A 23,414-nucleotide genomic window follows, 5' to 3' on the forward strand; every position below is an offset into this window, starting at 1 on the left:
GAAATGAACTGAGGTTGGCTGAATAATGTTCCCCCCAAATTCGTGTCTACTGAGGACCTCAGAATGTGACTTTATTTGGAAATAGGGTCTATGCAGATGTAGTCTAAATGAGGTCATACTGCATTAGGGTGGGCACTAATCCAACGGATGGTATCCTCATAAGAGGAGAGGAACATAGAGATACACACAGAAAAGAATGTTATTTGAATATGGAGGCAGAGATTGGAGTGATGCAACTATAAGTCAGGAGTGCCAAGGACTTGAGGTCATGTGTTACAGAAGCCCTAGGAAATGAGTAAATTTCCTGGCACAGCACTAAGACATGCTGATATTCTTCATTCTGTCCCTTTCCCCTATTCCTAAATGTGCTCCAGGGACACTGGGAAGCTGGAGCACATTTAGGAACAGGGGAAAGAGAGGGAATTAAAGGGTGCTAAAAACTCTCAAGGGATGTTAAAAAAAAAAACTCCCAAAAAACTATGTATTGAAGGAACATACCTCAAAATAGTAAGAGCCATCTATGATGAACCCACGGCCAACATCTCACTGAAGGGGCAAAAGCTGGAAGCATGCCCCTTGAAAACCGGTACAAGACAAGGCTGCCCTCTCTCACCACTCCCATTCAACGTACTATCGGAAGTCCTGGCCAGAGCAATCAGGCAAGAGAAAGAAAGAAAAGGCATCCAAGAAGGAAGAGAAGAAGTCAAACTACCCATGTTTGCAGATGACATAATTTTACATCTAGAAAATCCCATAGTCTCAGCCCAAAAGCTCCTTCAGCTGATAAACTTCAGCAAAGTTTCAGGATCCCACATGAACTTACAAAAATCACTAGTATTGCTAAACACCAACCATAGCTAAGCCGAGAGCCAAATCAGAAATGCAATCCCATTCAAGACAAACTGCTAAAAGCAAAACCAAAACTTTCCAAATAAGCCAGGCTTTCGTCAGTTCCTCAGGACTAGTTCTGGTTTGACTCACTCTCATGTTATGGTAAACTTTAAACTGAATGGACAATTTTTCTTCTCTCAGTGAATATATCTTAACGCCAAATTCTGAGTGCTTTTTTGTCACCCATCCTCATATGTCCCAGCTAGAAAGAATCCTGGGTTGGGAGCTACTGCATGTTGATGATTTTGTTTTTCCTTTTGGTTGTTCATTTTGGTGGCTACTACAAGGAAATCTAACGGAAACAGCAACTGTTTTTTGTTGTTTTCTTTTGCATCTTTACCTGTGGAGCTGCGACAAGTCCTCATGTGAGTAACGAGTGGGTTGAGATACTCTCATACTGTTTATGTTGTGGACCATGATGAGGCTGCCAGGGTGGGGAAAGGGTGGCCTACCTTCTCTCCACACCATTTGAGGCAAGAGACATTCTGCCTCAGAAATTGTGCTGAGGGGCACAAATAAGCTAATGTCCTCCTGCCCCCAGATTTCTCTCACTTGTCCCTATGCATATTATTCTTGTTGCTCACTTTTATAAGGTGAGATATTTTCTGCATCAAATAGGTGCACTGTAAATAATTTAACTATTCTTAAGACTGTCTCTCAGCTTAGAGTTTTCAGAGGCTTAATGGTGAAGAACTTAAAAATCTGTTTTCCTATGACTGACATCTGTTTGTGATTATCCATTTAGCAGACAGTGATCACTCCAGGCTGGTCTTTGTTTACAAGCTATGTCTAAGAGTCAGCTGTTGGTGCGGGGTGGGGCGGGGAACAAAAACAAAAAAACCCAAAACTATTATCTTAATAACTTATAGAGGTAATCATTATTGAACAAAAGCATGATTTGGGGACTATGGAAAGGCTTATTTTTTCCATATAAAATGATCAGAGAAAAGGTAGAAAAATTAAAGAGAACTGCAATAATTGCTACTGATTGCTCAGCACCTGGGTGCACTGAGTAGAAGAACAATGACAGTGGGTTCATGTGGAGGGGATGGAGGTGGAGAGGCTAAGCTTGAGTGAGATTACCGACTAATCAGGACTTTTAACCCTAAAATACTATGGCTCTGAGGGGCAGGGAGTGAGAGACCTAAACTGACAAAATGCAGAGTAAAAATATTCAGTGTGAGCAGTAATGAGACAGTTGTATCAGAGTCAAATACGGAGTTGGCCTGGATGTCCTCCAAGCTCCTTTCCAAGCCTAAGATTCTGTGAGTGGATGAACAATCCTGCTCCTGCTGCTCTTGCCACTGGAACCTGATCTATGTGCCTTCGTTACTTGAGCTCTCCCCATCAGCAGGCTCTTTGTTGTCTGCTGCTTCAGGGTATCTTCTCCCCAGATTTCTCCTGTTTGTGAGCTTTTCCATTGAACTAGAGCTCCTCACAGGCAAGAAGCACACCTTTAAGGTTCTCTGAGTCCCAAGTTGCTAGTGCAGTGCCTGGCAATACACATAGGTGCTTATTGGGTGCTTGCCGAATTGTTGAATGGATTTATTTGATGAAATGTCAGGAGAATCACTAGAAATGAAATGTTTGTGTAATGGACAGGGGGAAGTTTGAGGTTGATTTGAAAAAGGGGATGGTAGAGATAGTATTATGGGTCATGCTTCAGAGTATATTTGCTTTACAATACATTGGACAGCAACCAACAGATTGTTGTGTGTCATTTCAATTCCACATACTAATGTCCAAATGTGTCATATGTCTTAATTGTTGCATACTTGGGTTACTCTGCAAAGGGGCAACTGCAGTATCACCTTCTCATGCCACACCCTGCTCCACAGTAGCTGGGCTTGATAACCTTCAAATCAATCCACAGAAGTCCAGGATAGACAAAGGCATCTGAAAGGTTATCTAGCCCCAGTACCTCTGATGCCTTCCAGCTGTTCCTAACACACCTGTGGGCTGACTTCCAGTTCTTAGTCTTCACAGCTCCCTATGATGAACTGCCCCTGCTTTGAGGGACTTTCCTGCATTGCCTCAGAAGTACTGCTCTGGGGGAGCTTCAGATACTCTTCTGACCACCTTGTCTCTGCCTTCTTCACTGGTCCTCTGTTCATGCTCTCCAAATTTTGGGACATTCTTGAGTTCAGATCTTTTCTTTATAATCTTTCTTTCTTTTTATATTCTCCCCATCAGATGGTTCATTCATTCCTCAATATCAACTAACATTTCCATAATAGAAATAACTTCTTTATCTTTAGCCCTAAATTTTGTACCAAACTCTGGACCTGTAATTTTTTGGAACACTTATGCCTTGCCTAGACTAAAACTAAACTTACTGTCTTCCCTCTAAAATCAGCTCCCGATCTTCTATTTCTCCCTGCCACCCCTTGCTCCCCCATGGCTCCAATACTGTCTTGCTGGTCTGGCCTTAAAACCACAGTCAATCTTGTTGCTTTTCTCTTTGTCTCTTGTGCATGGCTGATCAGTAGTGAATTGTTTTGCAATTGTCTTATATATTTCTTCTTTCTCTTCCTTGCTTCCTTTTTCTGACCTGAAGTTAGGGCCTTGTTACCAAACATCTAGATGAATACAGTGACTCCCTAATTGAGTGGCTGTCTGCCAATTCCATCCACCCTCAATTCTATACTGAAAAAAAAATTAGATTTAATCTTTTTCAGATACTCCTTTGGTATTGTCACTCTGTTTTTTGAGTGACTGCCACCATCTACCCATTGGCAGCTCTGCCTGACATTAAGCCCTTGACATTCTCAACCTAAGTGTCCAGCCAAATTACTCTGTTCATTGTCCACTCAACATGCCTGTGCATTTGCACCTCTGAGACTGCTTCTGAGTCAGCTATGCAGTGCCCTTTAGAATAGCTTCAACCCCAAATCCTACCAGTGCTTCAAAGGCCCAGTTCAAATCCTACCCCTCTGGGAAGTCTCCCTTCCTCTACTCAACTTCTAGGGCTTTTGCAATTTTATCCCTTGTTTTATATCAGTTTTACTATTTTTCATGTATGAGAGTTTTAACCTTCCAATTATTGTACAATGTCTTTAAGGGTAAGGGCCCTTTCTTAGAGGAAACCCTCTAGGAATTCTCCAATGGTGAATTCTTCTATGAATTCTCACAACTTTCTAATATAAAGGCTTATAAAAAGTGGGAACTCGTTGTTTATTGCTTAAAAAATTGAGATTTAATTTGAACTGAAGTGCTCCATTAAATTCAGTAGAATAGCATCTTAAGGCTACTGGTAGTCTATCCATGACACAAATGGTTTAGAGATCAAATAATTACTCATATACCTATGAAAGCAGAGTACTGGCTCTAAGATCCCCCCAAAACTCAAATACCCACTGGGTTTGGCAGGCAACAAAAATAAGTGAATCCAGCTAGGTCTAATACAATGGAGAATGGTAGGACCTGGGGCAAACTCTGCATAACTTGCCCAAAGGCATTCAAATTCAGATTATGTTCAGACATTGCTAATTACAATTACTGTCTTAGACACTTGGCTTCAAAACAGTGGTTAGTTCAGGTATTTCAGATCAATTGGGTATGTATTTATCTAGGTCTTTATGGATAGTCAGGGCTCTACTAGACACTGGGAGAGGGAAGAGGCAAATGGGATAAGACTGTCAGTATTTAGCAAATAATGAAGTATTTTACAAACATGATCCTTTAGGCTGGTTATTACTACACAAAGGAATGATTTGCTAGGATTCTTGAGATATTTTCATAGAATGTCTATGCCTCACTTATTGCACAGACCAGAGAATTCCATAAAAGCACTGGCTGTGTCTTATTCACCTTTGTATACTAGAGCTTGGCACATAGTAAATACCAAGTAAATGTTCTGAATAAAAGAAAGATAATTAAAGCTTCAGCACCACAATTATTTGTATTTCATCTATCAATTTGGAATAGATCTCCACAGACAGTAGAAACGGCAAGAAACTAGGCCTATAGCAACCAAGAAGTGAAACTGCTAGAACCTACCATCATTTTTGATCCTCTTGCAAATTTTGCTTGAAAAAAATTTCCTCATTTTTCTGTTTACAAACTTATCCCCAGAATTTACAGATGTTTCCTTGATTTCTCTGGAAATACAACTTCCTAATGCAATTGTGTAAATCGATACTTTTATGTAGAAATAAGCAGAATAAGCTGGGCAAGGTAGCCCACAACTATAGTCCCAGCTACTTGGGAGGCTGGGGCAGGAGGATCACTTGAAGCCAGAGTTTGCTTGAGGCCAGGAATTTGAGGCTGCAGTGCTCTATGATCACACCTGTAAATAGCCACTACACTCCAGGCTGGGCAATGAGTGAGACCTAGTCTCTAAAGAAAAAAAAAAGACAAAATAAGATCAAAATTGAGTATGAACTGATAAATACAAAGCAGACAAGAAATATCCTGAGAGGCACAATAGTTCTGCAGACATTTGCTTGGGAAGCTCAGGGGAGGATTTTTGAAGGAAGTGGCCCTGAGTGAGTCTTAAAAAATGGGTAGATTTTTACCAGGTGAGATCTTATTGAAGTCAGTGAGAGGAGTGGTCATATAGGAATTCATGGGATTTTTAGACCAAAGATTACCACCCTTATAAGTGATAACGACAATGAATGTGAAGAATGTTTACCACTTGCAAAGTATTTTTTACATACCTTGTCCAAGTTCCCACAAGCATTTCTGTTCACTACCTATGGTTTGGTCAAGAGACCCAGATATTAGAGAACTTGTTGATTTCTAGTTTCTAACTCCGCCCAATACTATTAAGATGAAAATGGACAGCCACATAGGAATAGACATCAAGAAATGTATTTACAAAACACAAGTGAATTTTAAAAGGGGAGACTAAAGAGGTGGCATGGTTGTTTGAACATGTTCATTTTGTTTCCTGGAGAAAGTCAGCACAATGCTCATTCAGCTAAAGAAGTGTTGGTGTTACAGCTCTTTCAGTCCACCATTCGGCAGGTCCTGAGTTCTTGTCCCTTGTCCAGAAAAAATGAGGTATGCGGACAACTGGAGGGTGAGCAAGGCAGAGAGGAGCTTCATTGAGTGACAGAACAACTTTCAGGAGCTTTCAGGAGACCCAAAGTGGCAGGTGGTCCCAACGAGTGTTCAGCTCTCAGCAGAGAGGAGACCCACAATGGATAGCTCCTTACCACAGGCAGGTCATCCCAGAGAGTTGAGGAGACCCGAGCCAGGCAAGGTGACTCACACCTGTAATCCCAGCACTTTGAGAGGCCGAGGCGGGTAGATCACAAGGTCAGGAGTTTGAGACCAGCTTGGCCAAGACAGTGAAACCCTCTCTCTACTAAAAATACGAAAAATTAGCCAGGCACAGTTGTGCATGCCTGTTGTCCCAGTTACTCAGGAGACTGAGGCAGGAGAATCACTTGAACCCAGAAGGTGAGGTTGCAGTTAGCTGTGATCACACCGCTGCACTCCAGCCTGGGTGAGATAGCAAGACTCCATCAGAGCGGGAGGGAGGGAGAGAGAGAGAGAGAGAGAGAGAGAGAGGAGACCTGAAGTAAGCAGCTCCTTCCCATAGCTGGTAGTCCCAGTGTCTGTTCAAGTCTGGCTGAGTCCAGGTTTTTTTGTTTGTTTTGTTTTTTTGAGATGGAGTCTCACTCTGTCACCAGGGCTGAAGTGCAGTGGTGCGATCTCAGCTCACTGCAACCACTGCCTCCTGGATTCAAGCGATTCTCGTGCCTCAGCCTCCCAAGTAGCTGTGATTACAGGCGCCCGCCACCACACTCAGCTAATTTTTTGTAATTTTAGTAGAGACGGGGTTTTGCCATGTTGGCCAGGGCTAGTCTCAAACTCCTGACTTCGTGATTCGCTGGCCTCAGCTTCCCAAAGTGCTGGGATTATAGGCATGAACCACTGCACCCGGCCGAGTCCAGGGTTTTTACAGGCTCAGAAGGGAGGAAGCATGTGCTGATTGGCCCATGGGCAGCCATGGAAGGGCCCAGAAAAAGCACTGTAAGTTCTTACCACAGGCTGTGGACTCCACCCACATTTGGCAACCTGGCCCCCAGGCTTTGGGCCATCCCTGGCTTGAAGGTTGGGTTTCACCAGGGACCTAACCCCTTTCTGCCAAGGAACCTGTCTGCCTCTTGCCATCAACATACTGTCCATGACGCCCAGGCTGTTCGTGCCAAGGGGTGCCTGCAGGCCTGCCCTGAGCCACCCTCAGCCCCTGCTCAGCCTCCCTCCTGTGCTTGTCAGCACTTAACATCTGGAAGAGGTCGAGGCAGCAGGGGGCTAGTGTGTCAGCACCACCCTGAGCACCCACATGCCTGGCCGGGTTGTGACAGCACCTAGGCTTGTCTACAACTTTGCTTCACCCAGTAGCAGTCGCCAGGATTGGGGAGAGGCCAGGGAGCGGGAGCAGCCACCTTCAAGTTTGTGGGAGCAGGGGACTTCCTGGGCCCCTGAGAATACAGAGATACCTGGGTCCAGAGCCACAGCTGGGCAGCTGCAGTGGTGCCTGGGAGCATGGGGCTCCCACCCTGCCAACTCATTAGGGGGTGGGACTCCCACCTGTTCTTGGCTCCCCTGGCCACACCTCCCCTGCTGCAGCTACTCTAAATGGGCAGGTGCTGCCATCACTGTGAGCTATGATTGTGCCACTGACTCCAGCCTGGGCAACAGAGAGAAGCCTATATGGTATATTAGATGGTAATGACTGCTTTGGGGAAGAAAAGATGACTGAGGATTGTTGGGAATGCTGGGGTAGGGTTGGAGTGCTCTTGCAATTTTATATAAGACAGTCTCAGGAGAAAGAACAATGAAAGTGTCCAGGTAGAGGCACATGTACACTGGCAGCAAGGTCCTCCCTTAGGGATTGGACCTGTGGAAGAGGCCACACAGGCCTGGAAGCAGGCTTAAGGCCATTCAGACTGGGAATTCCAGTGTTTCAAGGACAGACTGCAATGGATGGCGGTTGGTAGGTCAAAGGCTCCAGATAACACCTCTTAGCCTTGCAAACACCTTACCCTCAGGAAGAAGGATGGGCACAGTGGGGTCCTCTAAAGCATGGGGTCCAAGACAGAGGGCCCTCTTGTCTTGGCTGTTGAAAAAACTGGGTTTTACACTGAGTGAAATGTTGAGCCATCAGAAGGTTTTAAGCAGATATGGTTTGACCTTTATTTTTTAAAAACCACTCTGGCTGCAGAATCAACTGCAGGAAGGCAAAATTGGAATCAGAATCCAGTTGTCAGACTACTGCAGAAATCACTATGAGAGATGACAATGACTCTGACCGATATGGAAGCAGTGGAGCTGGTGAGAAATGGTCAGATTCTGGATATATTTGAAGGAAGGGCCAATAAGGTTTGTTAATGAATCAGACGTAGAATGAGAAAAGAAAGGACTCAAGACGACTCCAAGGTTCTTGTCCTTCACCTCAGTAAGTGGAGGATGCAGCAGAGGAAGGCAAGACTAAAGGTAAAAATAGCAGTAAGAAGGCTCTGCTATGGTATGAGAAGAAATGATAAGAAGCTGAATTAAAGTGATGGCAGTGGGGTGGAAGAAAGGAGAGCCATCATGCAAAAAGTATCCAGGAGGGAGAATTAGCAGGAGTAGGGGATGGACCATATTTGTGAGATGAGAAATGCAGAGGTCTAAGATGACCCCCAAGATTCTAGCTCAAAGTGGGTGTTGTTACTATTAGCATAATAGGAAAACAAGGCACAAAGATTTTTCAAAATTTGTCCAAGGTGTTAGAGGCTTACAATTTGTAAAACCAGGATTAACCCCAGATGTGTCTGATTTTAGAGCCTGAGCTCTTACCCATTTCATAAACCATACTTTTCCTAGAGGAGGATTAGTAGGAAAGGAAGCTACTTGTTGGAAAGTATCTTTATAACAGTGTCTGTTCCTCAGTTTGCTCAAGGAGAGTGTGCCAGGAAAGTCCCTGTGGAAGGGCAAGGAAGAAGGGGAAGTTAAAGCCAGTGGCGTGTGATCCAGGAGTCTTTTCTGTTGCTAGACCTGTTACCTGCTGTCCTTTCATGCTCTAAAAATAAGAATGCTGGCAAGTGCCAGGCCTGTTCGTGCAGCTTAAGATGATACCTTTCTTGGATATATTTGCATTTTGATAAGGAAAGGTATCTTCAGGTCAAGCTAAGGGATGACATGAGCATTTCCCTGTGGAAAGCACTAAGATCTCCCTTTCTAAAACAAAAGCAAGAATACAGCTCACTGAGGACCTTACATTTCCCTCTAGCTACTGACTCATTTCTCTTCTCCTTTCTATAGCACTCTTCTTGAGAGAGTTGCCTATATAGTCACCACATCTTTACCCATTCTCTTTTGAACCTATTCAAGCTTTCATCTGTACAAAACTCGCTGATACTGTGCTTGTTAGGATCATCCATGACCTCCATACTGCTAAATGCAACTCTCAAGAGTATTTGGCTCTACTGATCACTCCTTTGTAGCCCTGTGTTTTAAAATATAGGTTTTATTATTATTTAGGTATGGTGAGGTCAACATATCAGGAAATAACTGCCATTGAAAAATGTATGTTGTACTCACAGATCCCAAGAGAAGGGAGCACACCATGCCACAAGGGGCCACATGGGGAAGCACCAGGGTCAGCCGGGAGGCGGGTAGGGGGTGGGCAAGATCTTTATTGTGGTTTCAACAGGAAGAAATGTGTGAGGCAGGGTGAGTGGAGTTAGGATTAGCTAATATGAATAATTTCAGCAGTCTCTGGGGCATAGGGGCTCTCCCTAGTCTTCTGGTACTTGGCCCTCCGGTGATTAGGGCAGGTGCATAGTGTTGGGAATGTGAAAGCCTCCAATAAATGAGGCAGTTGTCGGTATGGGCTCTGGAATGGGTTGGTTTGCATTTGAAAGGTGTGCTCATGAGCAAGTGGTTTACTCTCTCTTAGAGGTTAGAATTGGCTAACCCTGGGAGGGGCAGTCTCTTCAGGGTCAGCAAGGCCCCAAGTGTCAAAGCATCAGAATACAGAAAATAAAATGCATAGATAATACACACTGCCATTTGCCGTTGTATCCTTCCTCTCAGTCTTCTCTGCTGGTGACCTCTCCTCACAAAGATCTATAAATGTTGGAATATCCCATGTCTCAGTCCTTGGGCACTCCCTTTCCTATCTTTCTGTATGTGATGTAATGCAGATGTCCATGACTTTAAATCTTTAACATTTCTGCATTGATGACTCCTAAATTTACATCTCTACCCCAACTGCCTACTAAACACCTCCACTTGTATATCTAATAGGCATTTCAAACCAAATCTACACCAAACAACTCTTTTTCCCCTTCCATAATTTGCTTCTCCCTCAGACTTCTTCATTTTAATAAATAGCATCTCCATTGCCCTAGTGATTCAAGCCCCAAACTTAGGAATTTTCCCAATTTCTCTATTTTTTTCAAACTATATATCCAGCCTGTCAGCAGTTCCCTCAGATCTTTTTTCAAACTATAGAAAGCCTAAATAAAGGAAAGACATACTGTATTCATGAATTGGAAGACTAAATATTATTTAGCTGGCTGTATTCCCCCAAATTGATCTATGGATTCAATGCAATCCCTACCAAAATTCCAGCTTCCTTTGTCTGAGAAATGAGCAAGTTGACCCTAAAATTCATTTGAAAATGTAAGGAAGCCAGAATAGCCCCCTAAAAAAAAATCTTGAAAAAGACTAACAAAGTTGGAGGACTCACACGTTCCAATTTCAAAACTTACTACAAAACTACAGTAATCAACACTGTGTGGTACTGACATAGGATAGACATATAGTTCAATAAAATAGAATCAAGAGTCCAGAACTACGTCCTTATATATATGATCAATTAATGTTTTGCAAGGGTGCCAAGACAGTTCAATAAGGAAAGAATAATTTCATCAACAAATTGTACAGGCACAACTGCATGCCCATGATCAATAGAACAAATTTGGAACTAAAATTCTTATATTTAGGTTTTTGATCCATTTTGTTTAACTTTTGTTTATGGTAGGGCTCCAAATGTGTTCTTTTGCATGTGGACATCCAGTTGTACAATTGCTCCATTTATGTTTATCTTAGCAGAAAATACAGATGTAAATCTTGTGACCTTGACTAGGCCATGGTTTCTTAGATGTGACATCTAAAGCACAACAATAAAAGAAAAAAGTAGATAAATTGGATTTTTTTTACTTAAAATCAATTTGTGTTTTAAAATTAAATAAAATCAAAATTAAAACATTTATGCTTCACAGGATTCTATCAAGAAACTGAAAAGACAATGTGCAGAATGGGAGAAAATATTTCCAAATCATACATTTGACAAATAGTTCGGCAATTTCTTCAAAAAGTTAAATATAGAGTTACCATTTAATTCAGCAATTCTACTCCTATATATGTACCCAAGATAATTAAAAGTATACATAGAAAAAGACTATATATGAGTTTTCACAGCAACATTATTAATAATAGCCAACAAGCAGAAACAATCCAAATGACCATCAACTGATGAATGGGTAAGCAAAATGTGGTATATCACACAATGGAATATTATTTAGTCACAAAAAGGAATGCAGTACTGATATGTGCTACAACACAGATAAGCCTTGACAACATTATGCTCAGTGAAAAAAAGCCAGCCACAAAAGTCCACATATTGTATGATTCTGTTTTTATGAAGTATCCAGAATAAGCAACTGATAGAGACAGAAACTAGATTAGCGGTTGCCAAGGGCCACACGGAAAGGGAAGGGGAAACAGGAAGTTTCTGCTAATGGGTAAGGGGTTCTTTTTTAGGGTAATGAAAATGTTCCAAAATTGGATAATAGTGTTCGTTGCACAACTCTGTGAACATACTAAAAACCACTGAGTCGTGCATTTTTAAAAAGTCTGTGTTTTAAATATATATACACACATATACATATATAACCCTCTCTCATATCAGTTATACTTTAATAAAGCTGTTGAAAGTTTTAAAATAAAATTTTAAAACAAAGAAAAAATATATAAACTCACCAACAGACCACTTCTCACCTCCACTAGCCCCTCTACTCTAAGCTATCAGCATTTCTGCAAACACATTCCTAACTGATCTCACCGCTTGGAATCTTGCCAGTAACCTCTCCCTCCCAGCAATAGTCTATTGCCTACACCAAAGCTGAGTTGTCTTTTAATGATGTAAATGAGGTTCTATCATTCTCCTGATCCAAACCCTCCACTGCTTTTCATCACACTCAGAGCAGCTCTGCCGTTACCTGATTTAGATGTGTGGCTCCAACAGATTTCCCTTGAAGAAATGATTCCATGGCTGATAAAAGGTGGAAAGCCTCCTTGGTCTCAAAACCATGATCAGATTAGCTGTGTGCTCTGTCCCTTTCCTCAACCATAAGAAGTCCATGGATAAAGAAAGCTTCAGAGCAAAGGAGAAAGCATGGGAGGAAGAGCAGGACGAAGGTGGGGCATGCGCAGCCCCCACCCTCATCAGAGCCAGTTCCCTACTCTCCCTGTCTAAACCTCTTAGTAAGAGGTAGTTCAAGTGATGGGCAAGCTCAATTCCAGCACTCAAAAGCACTTGACTACTTTGCTCAGTCAACTAGCAAGTATTTCTTGAGAATGTAGCTCTGTTCTATGGAGCCTTATTTTCAACCGTCAGACTCCCAGACATCCAGTCCAGGTAAAGAAGATGGTGTCCAATTATTCATTTGACAAACAAATTTGGGGTTTAAGGGTCAGCTATTGAAAAAAGCTTTGGAAAACTTCATGAGATGTGCAGGTAACTGCCAATATGTGTGGTTCACAAGGACTGGTTCATACTCAGAAAAGGCCATTAAAAAAGAAAGAACTTCTCATTTGGATTTATAAAGAATGTCTTACTCTTAATTTATATCTTCTCTTCTCCAGGAAATCAACCTATAACTTCTCCTCTCAGCTCCACTCTACGACGGTCTGTCACCTTCCCCAAACAATTTGTTTCCTTGTTTTCAAAAGTGAACAAAGCACCAAAGACCCAGCAAAGTTTCATAAGGCCCTGAGACTTTCAATTGTCTATTTCAGATCAAATACAGAACATGATCTTCCTCCTGCTAATGTTGAGCCTGGAACTGCAGCTTCACCAGACAACAGGTAAGAAAGGACAGAGGGAGAGGCTTAAGAAAGAAGAGCAGGTGGTGGCCCCTAGCCAAAGCCAAAAATGAGAATGTGGTCCTCAAGCTGAGGGCTTTCTTTGAGAGGAAATATAATTTCTGGGCTATTCCAAGCACCACAAAAAGAAGAGTCCCCAAAGTGGTTTATATATGCCAATGTCCCTATCTGACAGAAACGAGGACTGAGAATATTGCTCCATATGTCCCCACTATCCAGTGAGGGTAATGACAAGAAGACAGGATCATTCAGAACGTGTAAATCTAAACTGATACAAGAGGGCAGGGGTTGAGTTCCCTTAAAGGTGAGATGCCAAGCGGCTGTCCCCTTCCTTTCTGGCAGGGAGAGTAAGAAGACAATGGCCAGGGGACACCGTTACTCTAAAGATAATGTCCTGAAGACATTCTGCATATTATTAGTTGTTTTTGTGAGTTTCTCTTTTGAAAAGCAACAGTAGCAGCCACTGGTCATTCATACCTTAATGTGGTTTACTGAGTCTTCCTAAAACCCAAATGAACAATGAACCTTAAGGCTATCCCTTTGAACTTGAAGAAAGGACTTCTATTGGAGGATGAGGGTGAGCAGGAAGAAAAGCAGTTTCACAGTTGGTTGTTCTCCTGGGGAAGGTAGTTCAGACCATTCGAGGGTGTAGTTAGGACCATGAGTGTACTATTTTGGATGAACACCAAGAGGTAAGAGAGTGAGACAGAGGTGGGGACAGAAGATTAAGTTTTCAAGATAGTAGCCCCAGCCCCATGGGAAATCATCTTTCTGCTCATGATTGAGAAATAATGGCTCCCTTGGCACTTGATAACCTTTCGAAGAGCTTTCTCCTCCCTACTGACTGGTTCCAGATCACTCTTTACTCAGTCACATTCCTCTCACTTCCTTGAGCTGCCCAGCCTGGTCTGGTACAAGAGACATGCACTTGGGGTCCTCCTCAAAGGAAGACCCTGACATATTCTGCTTACTTCTACTCTGCTCCTGCCTGCAGGGTCAGCTAAAGGAACTTTTCATGTTTTCTTTGCAAGGAACCCTGCCTGGCAGGAATTTTAGAGACAAGGAAACGGGGTAAATACTTCCATGCTACAAAACAGCTTCAAGTTTCTGTAGAATGATATGGGAAATGAGGGCCAAAAGACACTGCAGTTCCCCATCCTGTGGCAGGACTAGGGGCTTCAGGAAAAAACTTGGGGAATGTGTAACCTCTGTGGGTTTGTCCTTAAAAACATTGAGATCCTGGGTTTTCTGTCTTTGTTTTTTGCCTTCTTTCTTAGGAAAGGAGTGAGCTAGGGTGACAAGGAGCAATATTTTTTAGCCCTCATTGGCTCTTTCTACAGAGGAAGGATCTTTTCTTCTAAGATAATCAGCACAAGACAATGAAGATAGGCACTAGCTCCCAGTTAGGTATACTAATGGGCAAAAGGAAGAGCATTTACATTGATTGAGAATTCACTAAATGCCAGATACTGTGCTAGAAAATTTACATATGGTATAGTTCATTTATTCTTCACAATGATCATTTTGCAGGTGAGGGAACTAGAACTCAGAAAAGGTACTTAATTTCCCCAAGATTATATAGTTATCAGGTGACACAGGCAAGATTTCCACAAAGCTAATGTCCTTTCTACTCTATTGTGCTACCATGATTATGGTAATCAAAAATCGCAGACAATCCATAAATCTTCCAACTTTGGAATCGGTTTTTGCACTGAAGTCTGAACATGGATATGTACTGAATGTTTATTCTGGACATTCACAGAATCAAAAATACGTGTAATGAATTGTGTTGCTGAATTAACTGAAAGGAAAGTAAAAATGTAGCACTTTCTCACTTTCTTCACAAACGTGGAATTCTTCTCTGCTTTCCACTGTGCAGATAACATCAGTTCAAACAAATATTAAATACCTACCTAAATTAGAATGCCTTCTCCTCACGGTATTTTTTTAAAAATCTTGTCATTTCATGTCTCTTTAATTAAAGAGTTTTGATTGCAGAGGAGGGTACCTGAAAAAGAAAACAACAAAAAAACTAAAGAATCTGAGAAATAATTAGTGTTTACTTCTGGGGAGGAGGTCTGGATTTTATCTATTATGTATATTCAGGTTTTTTTTTTTTTACAAGAAGCATGTAGTAGGTATTATTTGTATAATAAAATATAATTTTAAAAATACAAGAAATTTCTCATATAAAAATAAGAGAGTAATCAGACTGCAACACCCAGTGCCTGAGAGGGAGCTACAGCTATCAGGCTGGCCAGACAGACAGAGGATTACATTTTCTTCCTTGCTCCTTGTACAGCCCCAGACCTGCATGCTTCATTGAAAAGAAAAGAAGATACATGAATTGAATCAGTATGATGCTTAGTACCTTATCAGTGCACATTTCTTTTCTATTTTTAAATTTTAAAAATAACACTTGGCCAGGCACAGTGACTCACGCCTATAATCCCAGCAGTTTGGGAGGCCGAGGCAGGTGGATCACCTCAGATCAGGAGTTTGAGACCAGCCTGGCCAACATGGTGAAACCCCTCTCTACTAAAAATTCAAAAAAATTAGCCGGGCATGGTGGCAGCCACCTGTAATCCAAGCTACTCAGCTGAAGCAGAAAAATCACTTTAACCCGGGAGGCAGAGGTTACAGTGAGCTAAGATCACACCACTGTACTCCAGCCTGGGTGACAGAATGAGATTCCGTTAAAAAAACAAACAAACAAAAAAACACTTATGGTGGTATTCTCAGACATTACAAATAAATAAAAACAACCGAAATGCCCTGGAGAATTTGATTCTAGGAGTAGGTCTAGAAGAACTTCAACTGGAGAATGGATATAGAAATCATGGTATATTTATAGAATATATATATTATATATATAATACATAGCATGTGAATAAATCAATTACAAAAAATTAATTACAAAAAATATGACTAAATTTATTATACAGCATGTAGATAAATTACAAAAACATGTGATTACATCTATGAATCTTAGAGCATAATGTTGAGTAAAAAACTAAATAAATAAAAATTAAGCCCAGAAGATAACATATAGCACAATGTCCTTTTCATAAATAAATATATTGCTTAAGCATACCTTATATATAGAAGATAAAGCTTAAAAAGTAAAGAAGAGGCCGGGTGTGGTGGCTCACGCCTGTAATCCCAGCACTTTGGGAGGCTGAGGCAGGCAGATCACGAGGTCAGGAGACCAAGACTATCCTGGCCCGCGTGGTGAAACCTCATCTCTACAAAAAATACAACAATTAGCTGGGCACGGTGGCACATGCCTGTAATCCCAGCTACTTGGGAGGCTGAGGCAGGAGAATCCCTTGAATCAGGGAGTCGGAGGTGGCGGTGAGCCAAGATTGCGCCACTACATTCCAGCCTGGGCGACAGAGTGAGACTCCGTCTCAAAAAACACAAAAGTAAAGAAGAGATTGATAAGCCCAGTATTCAGGATGCCAATTACCTCTGGTACAGGCAGTAGATATACATCATTAGTAATGTGCTAGTTCTTAAGGTAGGTGGTAGGTTCACAGATGTTCATTTTACTTAATTAAATATATTTTGAAAATTTATTTAAAGCTTTCTGTGGTAAAATATATCACAGAGAAAACCACATAAAACGACTATAAAGCTTAACATTACTATAAGGTGATTACTTTTGTAACCACCACCTAGGTTAAGAAGGAGAACTTTGCCAGTTCCCCAGAAATGCTTCACCTACCCCAGTCCAGTATAAACCTCCTTTGCAAATACTCTTCATAGCACTATCCAATATGCTCTTTATTTTTACCTTTTTTAAATTAAAACAAAACTTTTTAAAGACAGTGTCTTGCTCTGTCATCCATGCTGGAGTACAGTGGCCCAACCACAGCTCACCGCAGCTTCTAACTCCTGGGATCAAGCGATTCTCCTACCTCAGTCTCCTGAGTAGCTAGGTCAACAGGCATGTACCACCCTGTCTGGCTAATTTTTAAAATATTTTTAGTGATGGGGTCTTGCTATGTTACACAGGCTGGCCTCAAACTGCTCGTCTCAAGCAATTCTCCTGCCCTAGTCTCCCAAAGCACTGAGATCACAGGTGTGAGCCACCACTCTCAGACTGCCCTTTATTTTTTCATGGAAGAAATTACTGAAGAGGACTAAAAGAAGTTTTAGTAAGCATTCAATAAATGTATGTTCTTTATAGTTTCCAAATCAGTAAATATAGACATCCCTCATTTTTACGTAGATTTATGTATTTTATTGGACATGCTGTAATTTATTTAACCAGTTCCCTATTGGTAGACATTATAATTATTTCCATTTTCTTCTGCTAGATTAATGCTTGAAAAAAGTGTGTGCCTCCTAAAGACTGTGATGAAAGTTACCTCTGAATAAAACTCAAACAAACCATTAATCATTAATTCTTTCCTTACTTGTATGCTCTTTGGATGCTCTACTATGTTATCTATAAAATAAAGTTTGAAGTGAAAAATTAGGGTAAAACATTTTATATCATTTTTAAAGGAGGTATATATGGATGTACTTACATATGTATGTTTAAATTTACATACCATAACATTTATTCTTTTAAAAAAAATCTTATTAATTTTAACAAATCCTTAGTCCTATAACTACCACCACCACAGTGAACATCCAGGACAGTTCCATCCCCTGCCAAACAAACGAACAAAAAGCTTCTCCCAAGTCTTAAGTCCAGACACCTACGGATCTATTTTCTGTCCTTATAGTTTTGACTTTTCCAGAATGTCATATAAATGTAATAATTCATTAGATATCCTTTTGTATCTGGCTTCTTTCACTTAACATAAAGCATTTGAAATTCATTCATATTGTGTGAATCAATAATTTATACCTTTTTGCTGTTGAGTACATTCTATTGTATGTATACTGTATTTTGTTTATAAATTCCCCAGTTGGGGAACATTTGGGTATTTCCCATTTTGGGTGATTACAAATAAAGTTATTATAAATATTTGCATATAGGTTTTTTGTGTGAACCTAGGTTTTCATTTCACTTGGATAAATACCTAGAAGTGGGATTGCTAGGTCATGTGGTAAGTGTATGGTTTATTATAAGAAACCGCCAAACTTTTCCATAGTGGCTGTACAATTATTGCATTCCCACCAGCAAGTGTATGAGAGTTCTAGTTGTTCCTCATTCTTGCCAGCACTGATATTCTTTTCTATTTTTTCTTTTTTTTTTTTCTTTTTTTTTTGAGACAGAGTCTCGCTCTGTCACCCAGGCTGGAGTGCAATGCCGTGATCTTGCCTCACTGCAACCTCCACCTCCCAGGTTCAGGCAATTCTCCTGCCTCAGCCTCCCAAGTAGCTGGGATTACAGGCACCCACAACCATGCCCTGCTAATTTTTTGTATTTTTAGTAGAGACGGGGTTTCACCATATTGACCAGGCTGGTCTCGAACTCCTGACCTCAGGTGATCCACCCACCTTGGCCTCCCAAAGTGCTGGAATTACAGGCATGAGCCACCACACCCCGCTCTTTTCTTAAGTCATTCTAATAGGTGTGTAGAAGTGGTTCTAATTTGCATTTTCCTAATGACTAATGATATTAAGTATANTACAGGCACCCACAACCATGCCCGGCTAATTTTGTATTTTTTAGGAGACGGGGTTTCACCATATTGACCAGGCTGGTCTCGAACTCCTGACCTCAAGTGATCCACCCACCTTGGCCTCCCAAAGTGCTGGAATTACAGGCATGAGCCACCACACCCCGCTCTTTTCTTAAGTCATTCTAATAGGTGTGTAGAAGTGGTTCTAATTTGCATTTTCCTAATGACTAATGATATTAAGTATACATATATTTATATATTATTTTATATATAATCTTAGATAGTATACATATTTTATTTTATATATGTGTGTGTATATATACACACACACTTTTTTTTTCTTTTATTGAGATAAGGTATCACTCTGTTGCCAAGATTGGAATGCAATGGTACAATCGCAGCTCACTGCAGCCTCAACCTCTCAGGCTCAAGCGATTCTCCCACCTCAGCCTCTGTAGTAGCTGGGACTACAGGCCATGCCACCATGCCTGGCTAATTTTTTTTTTTTTTAATTTTGTAGAGATGGGATCTCCTTGTGTTTCCCAGGCCAGTCTCAAACTCCTGGACTCAAGTGATCCTCTTGCCTCAGCCTCCCAAAGTGCTGGGATTACAGGCATATGCCACTGAACCTGGCCTTAGTTAAGTTTTTATGTACTTATTATATATCTTCTTTGGTGACATTCAAATCATTTCACGCTTTATAATTGTATACTAAGGAATTAAACAATTGTTTAATTGTTGTTTATTTTCTTATTGTAAGGTTTTAAAAGTTCTCTCTCTTTTTTTTTTTTTTTTTTTTTTTTTGAGACGCAGTCTTGCTCTGTTGCCCAGGCTGGAGTTCAGTGTCCTGGCTCACTACAGCCTCTGCCTCCCAAGTTCAAGCGATTCTCCAGCCTCAGCCTCTTGAGTGGCTGCAATTACAGGCATGCACCACCATGCTTGGCTAATGTTTGTATTTTCAGAAGAGTTGGGGTTTCACCATGTTGGCCAGGCTGTCTCGAACCCCTGACCTCAAGTGGCCCACCCACCTTGGCCTCCCAAAGTGCTGGGATTACAGGTGTGAGCCACTGCCCCAACCTTAAGAGTTCTTTATTCCAGACACAAGTTATTTATCAGATATTGATTTTCAAATATTCTTTTGAAGTCTGTAGCTTGTCTTTTCATTTTCTTAACTGTGCTTTTGCAGAGCAAAGATTTTAATTTTGATGAAGTGTGATTTATCAATTTTTCTTTTATGGATCATGCTCTTGGTATCACATCCAAAAACTCTTTGCATAACCCAAGATGTAAAGGATTGTCTTCTATGTTTTCTTCTACACATTTTGTAGTTGTATATTCTATATGTAAGGTTTATAATCCATTTTAATTTTTATATAAGGTGTGATGTATAGGTTAAGCTCATTTTAGTTTTACATGTAGATGTTCAGTTGTTCCAGCCCCATTTGTCAAAAAACCCATCCTTTCCCCATTCAATAGCCTTTGAATCTTCTTCAGAATCAATTAGTCATATTTATGTGGGTCTGTTTCTGAACTTTCTATTCCATTGACCTATGTGTATATCCTTTTGCAAATATCACTGATATTTGTTTTTTTCTTACATTTTTATTTCAAAATCTAAGGACATCTTATAACCCAGAAATATTTTTTATATCTTGTCATGTCTTAGAGGAAAGACTGGTCTTTCTTTTTTCATTGATGTTTTTCTTCTCTCTTCATACTCCAGAGGTAGATGAAAACCAGGGGGACCACAATGACCATAGTGATGTCTGAGGTCATTCTGGGGCACAGACCTCAGCCTGGGTTACTCCACTTGGCCTATCTTTAGATCCAAAACTACTTCTGCTGACTGCTGAGATATACAAAGGAGAAGAATGAGGTTGGGGAAACGAATTCTATGCTAAGACGTGTCTCCATGCAGTCCTCCTACATTGAGCAGAGCATGAGTCAGGTGCATAGAGCAGAATTTTGTCCTAAATCAGGAACTTCAGAGTTTTCTGAAGAATGTGGCTATGTAAAGCACCTCCCACCCCACCCTTACTTCTCAAGTACATTATGTGGCAAGTCTGAAAAAACTTACACTTCTGTTGTTAAATGTGGGGGATAAAATATAAACTTAGCTTAAAGAGGAAGCTGTCTTGGGCAATGCAAATGATTTATTGTGTTTCCTGAAGATGTGACAGGTGCTGACTACCATTGATGCCTGGTTGCAATAAAATGCAAAGCTCCCTCAAGAATTTTTGAAATGCATCAAGTTAAGTGTTCTAATCTAGCAAAAGGACCTGCATGTATAAATTTTTCATGCTTTTGCCAAGTGTTTTGCCCTTTAGTTTAGTTAAGGGCCCCAAATGAATGGAAAGCCTGTGTTGTCTGCTTAATTTTGTAGCTGTGGAAACCTTCCAGTTTTCTCCTTTGTCTAATACCTTCAGGAGCTCAATGCTAGATTGAAGCTTAATTTAATAACCATGTGGCATGTAAAATAGTAAACCAAACATCTTTTCCTTTACAGCAAAAAAAAGAAAAAAAAAAAAACAAAAAAACCTCACTCATGGATATAGTGTACACATGCCAGTGGATATATAGTCATAACTGCAGTCATTGGTAGCACAGAAATAAATATGCATTGAAGACACAGAGATGAATTTGAATTCTGGTTCCATGAGCTACCATTCTTTGACCTTGGGCAAGTTACATCACTTCTTTAAGCCTCAGTTTCCCCATCTGTAAAATGTGGATAGCAACATCTACCTTGCAGAGTTGTTGGGAGCATCAAATGAAATGATGGGCTAGCCCAGTGTCTGACTTACTGCATTTAAGAAATATCAACTATTACTCTACTTCCCAGTGACAGTCCAAATGCAGACCAGTGTTATAACTCTACTTCTCAAACATTAATGAGCATGCAAATTACGGTGACCTTGTTAAATGCAGATCCTGATTCTCTAAGTCTGGGGCAGGCCTGAAATTCTACACTTCTACCTAACTTCCAGGTGAAGCTGAGGACAACAGTTTAAAGGGCAAGGTGGTAAAAGATGTTTGCAAGTGCAAATGTTAATTTGTGTAACTAATGGTTCCCAATACTGTCTGCACATGAGAAGCTCCCAGGAAAAGAAAATTTTTAATGATGCTGACCTCATCCCCAAAATAATTTAATTTTAACAGATCCAAAGTAGTGCCTGGGCATTAGTGTTTTAAAAGCCTCCCAGGTGATTCCAATGTTAGTCAAGATTGAGGCCCTCTGCTTAATGAATCTAATTTGTAGCTGGGCTTGAGAAAAAAACCTCTTCATAGAATTGTTTCCAACAGTGTTTTGACTGACTCTGTGACTTACAATAAGCAAGAATGTTTCAGGATTTCAAAAATGTATTGCATTTCCTAAACCCCTTATTTTGTATGGAATAATCAAGCTCAAAATTTGCATGTCTTAGAAACTTTACTTGGGGCAAAATTAGACCAAATAACAATTAATCTTCTAGGTATTCTGAGCTATTCAGACACATGATTCATGTTTGCTAATTGCTGTTTTCTCTTGTAAATATTAGCTGAAAAATGTCGCCTGTCTGAAAAGGAGCATACTTTATGCCTATCACTCCCGGCACATATTCTTACAAAGCAGACAGGAAAAACAGGAAGAAAATGGACTTTTATCAAAGGCCCAGGCAGTAAAGAGGGGAGTTCTGCTGTAAACTAAGGGGAGTTCCAGAGGAAGTTATAGGCGTTCCCTTTCTCATGACACGAAAGCATAGTGCAGTAAATAAATTTGCTAAATAGATTCAACAGAGTCTCTACCCAAAGTCATCTATTTAATTCTTGTTGTTACGCAGACTCAGCAACTAACCTTCCTTGTAAGTCCCATTTTCTTCCCTGTTTCCTGTGTGTCATATGTAATTAAACAAGAGAAGAATTATAGAAAAGTAAAAGTAGTAGGTAATTCTTGAACTTGGCATATGACTACTACACATTTAATGAATAGTTGAATATTATTCTTCAAGGACAGATCGGATTTGGTATCAGGTGGCTCTGCATTAAGTTATAAGGGACTTAATAACTCAAGTATTTAAGGATGGCTTCCATCATAAAGGGATCTGCCCTGAAGAGGGTCCCATTATGGAGATTCCGAGGTGAGAGCTATTCCAAGTGTGCAGTGGAATAAAATAAAAGAATCATACAGGAAATCTCTTTTTACATGCATTATTTCAGGTTCTTTGCAACCTGGCACAGCAAGTGCAGATATGATTAGCACTGTTGTACACACATACACTCACCTTATAGCCCTGCCCCTGTGCCCCTCCTGCACAAAAGAATGCTGGGCACACATGAACTCCTCTCTGTAGAAAGTCACATTAATGTTCTAGCCATAGTTAAAACAGGGAATAGAGGCAAGCTATAAATGTCGGTCATTTGAAATAAATCTCAGGTTTGTGGATATCACTATCAAGTGTGCTGTGTGGCAATTAAGAAGGTCAATTTGTGTGATCACAGGCAAATTGCAGTTTGATGAAAGGAAAGCAGAGGTGAATATATAACCAGGGTCATCCTTTCTTTCTCCCTCTCTCTCTTTCTGTCATTTATTTGCCAAGCTCTTAACTAGAACTTGGTATGCGCTATGTACTGGATATATCAAAGCAAACTCAGCCTGGTCTTTGCCTTCAAAGATTTGCAGGACAGTGGGAAGAAAAACTTGAATCAGAGGACAACTGCAATGGGAATCATTCAAGCAGCAGAAAACCCAAAAGTTACTTATACTGTGAAATCTGATCAGAGAATGGACTGTCCTGGTTAGTAAAATATCCTGGAGGATAAAGATTGACCATGCATTCCACATATGAA

The 23,414-nt window shown here is 40.6% G+C and overlaps 1 protein-coding gene across 1 annotated transcript in view; it reads left to right on the forward strand.

Moving 5' to 3' along the window:
- The first annotated feature begins 975 nt into the window (after positions 1–975).
- Positions 976–23,414, forward strand: part of PDCD1LG2 (programmed cell death 1 ligand 2) — a 46,334-nt gene continuing 23,895 nt past the window's right edge. The window contains exons 1-2 of the mRNA XM_017877454.1: positions 976–1,256; positions 12,919–12,987. Of these exons, the coding sequence (XP_017732943.1) occupies positions 1,010–1,256; positions 12,919–12,987 (316 nt within the window). The 5' untranslated portion in view covers positions 976–1,009. The remainder of the gene's footprint in view (positions 1,257–12,918; positions 12,988–23,414) is intronic.

Source organism: Rhinopithecus bieti, unplaced genomic scaffold (assembly GCF_001698545.2).
Source record: "Rhinopithecus bieti isolate Rb0 unplaced genomic scaffold, ASM169854v2 scaffold_10657, whole genome shotgun sequence".
Taxonomy (NCBI): Eukaryota; Metazoa; Chordata; class Mammalia; order Primates; family Cercopithecidae; genus Rhinopithecus; species Rhinopithecus bieti.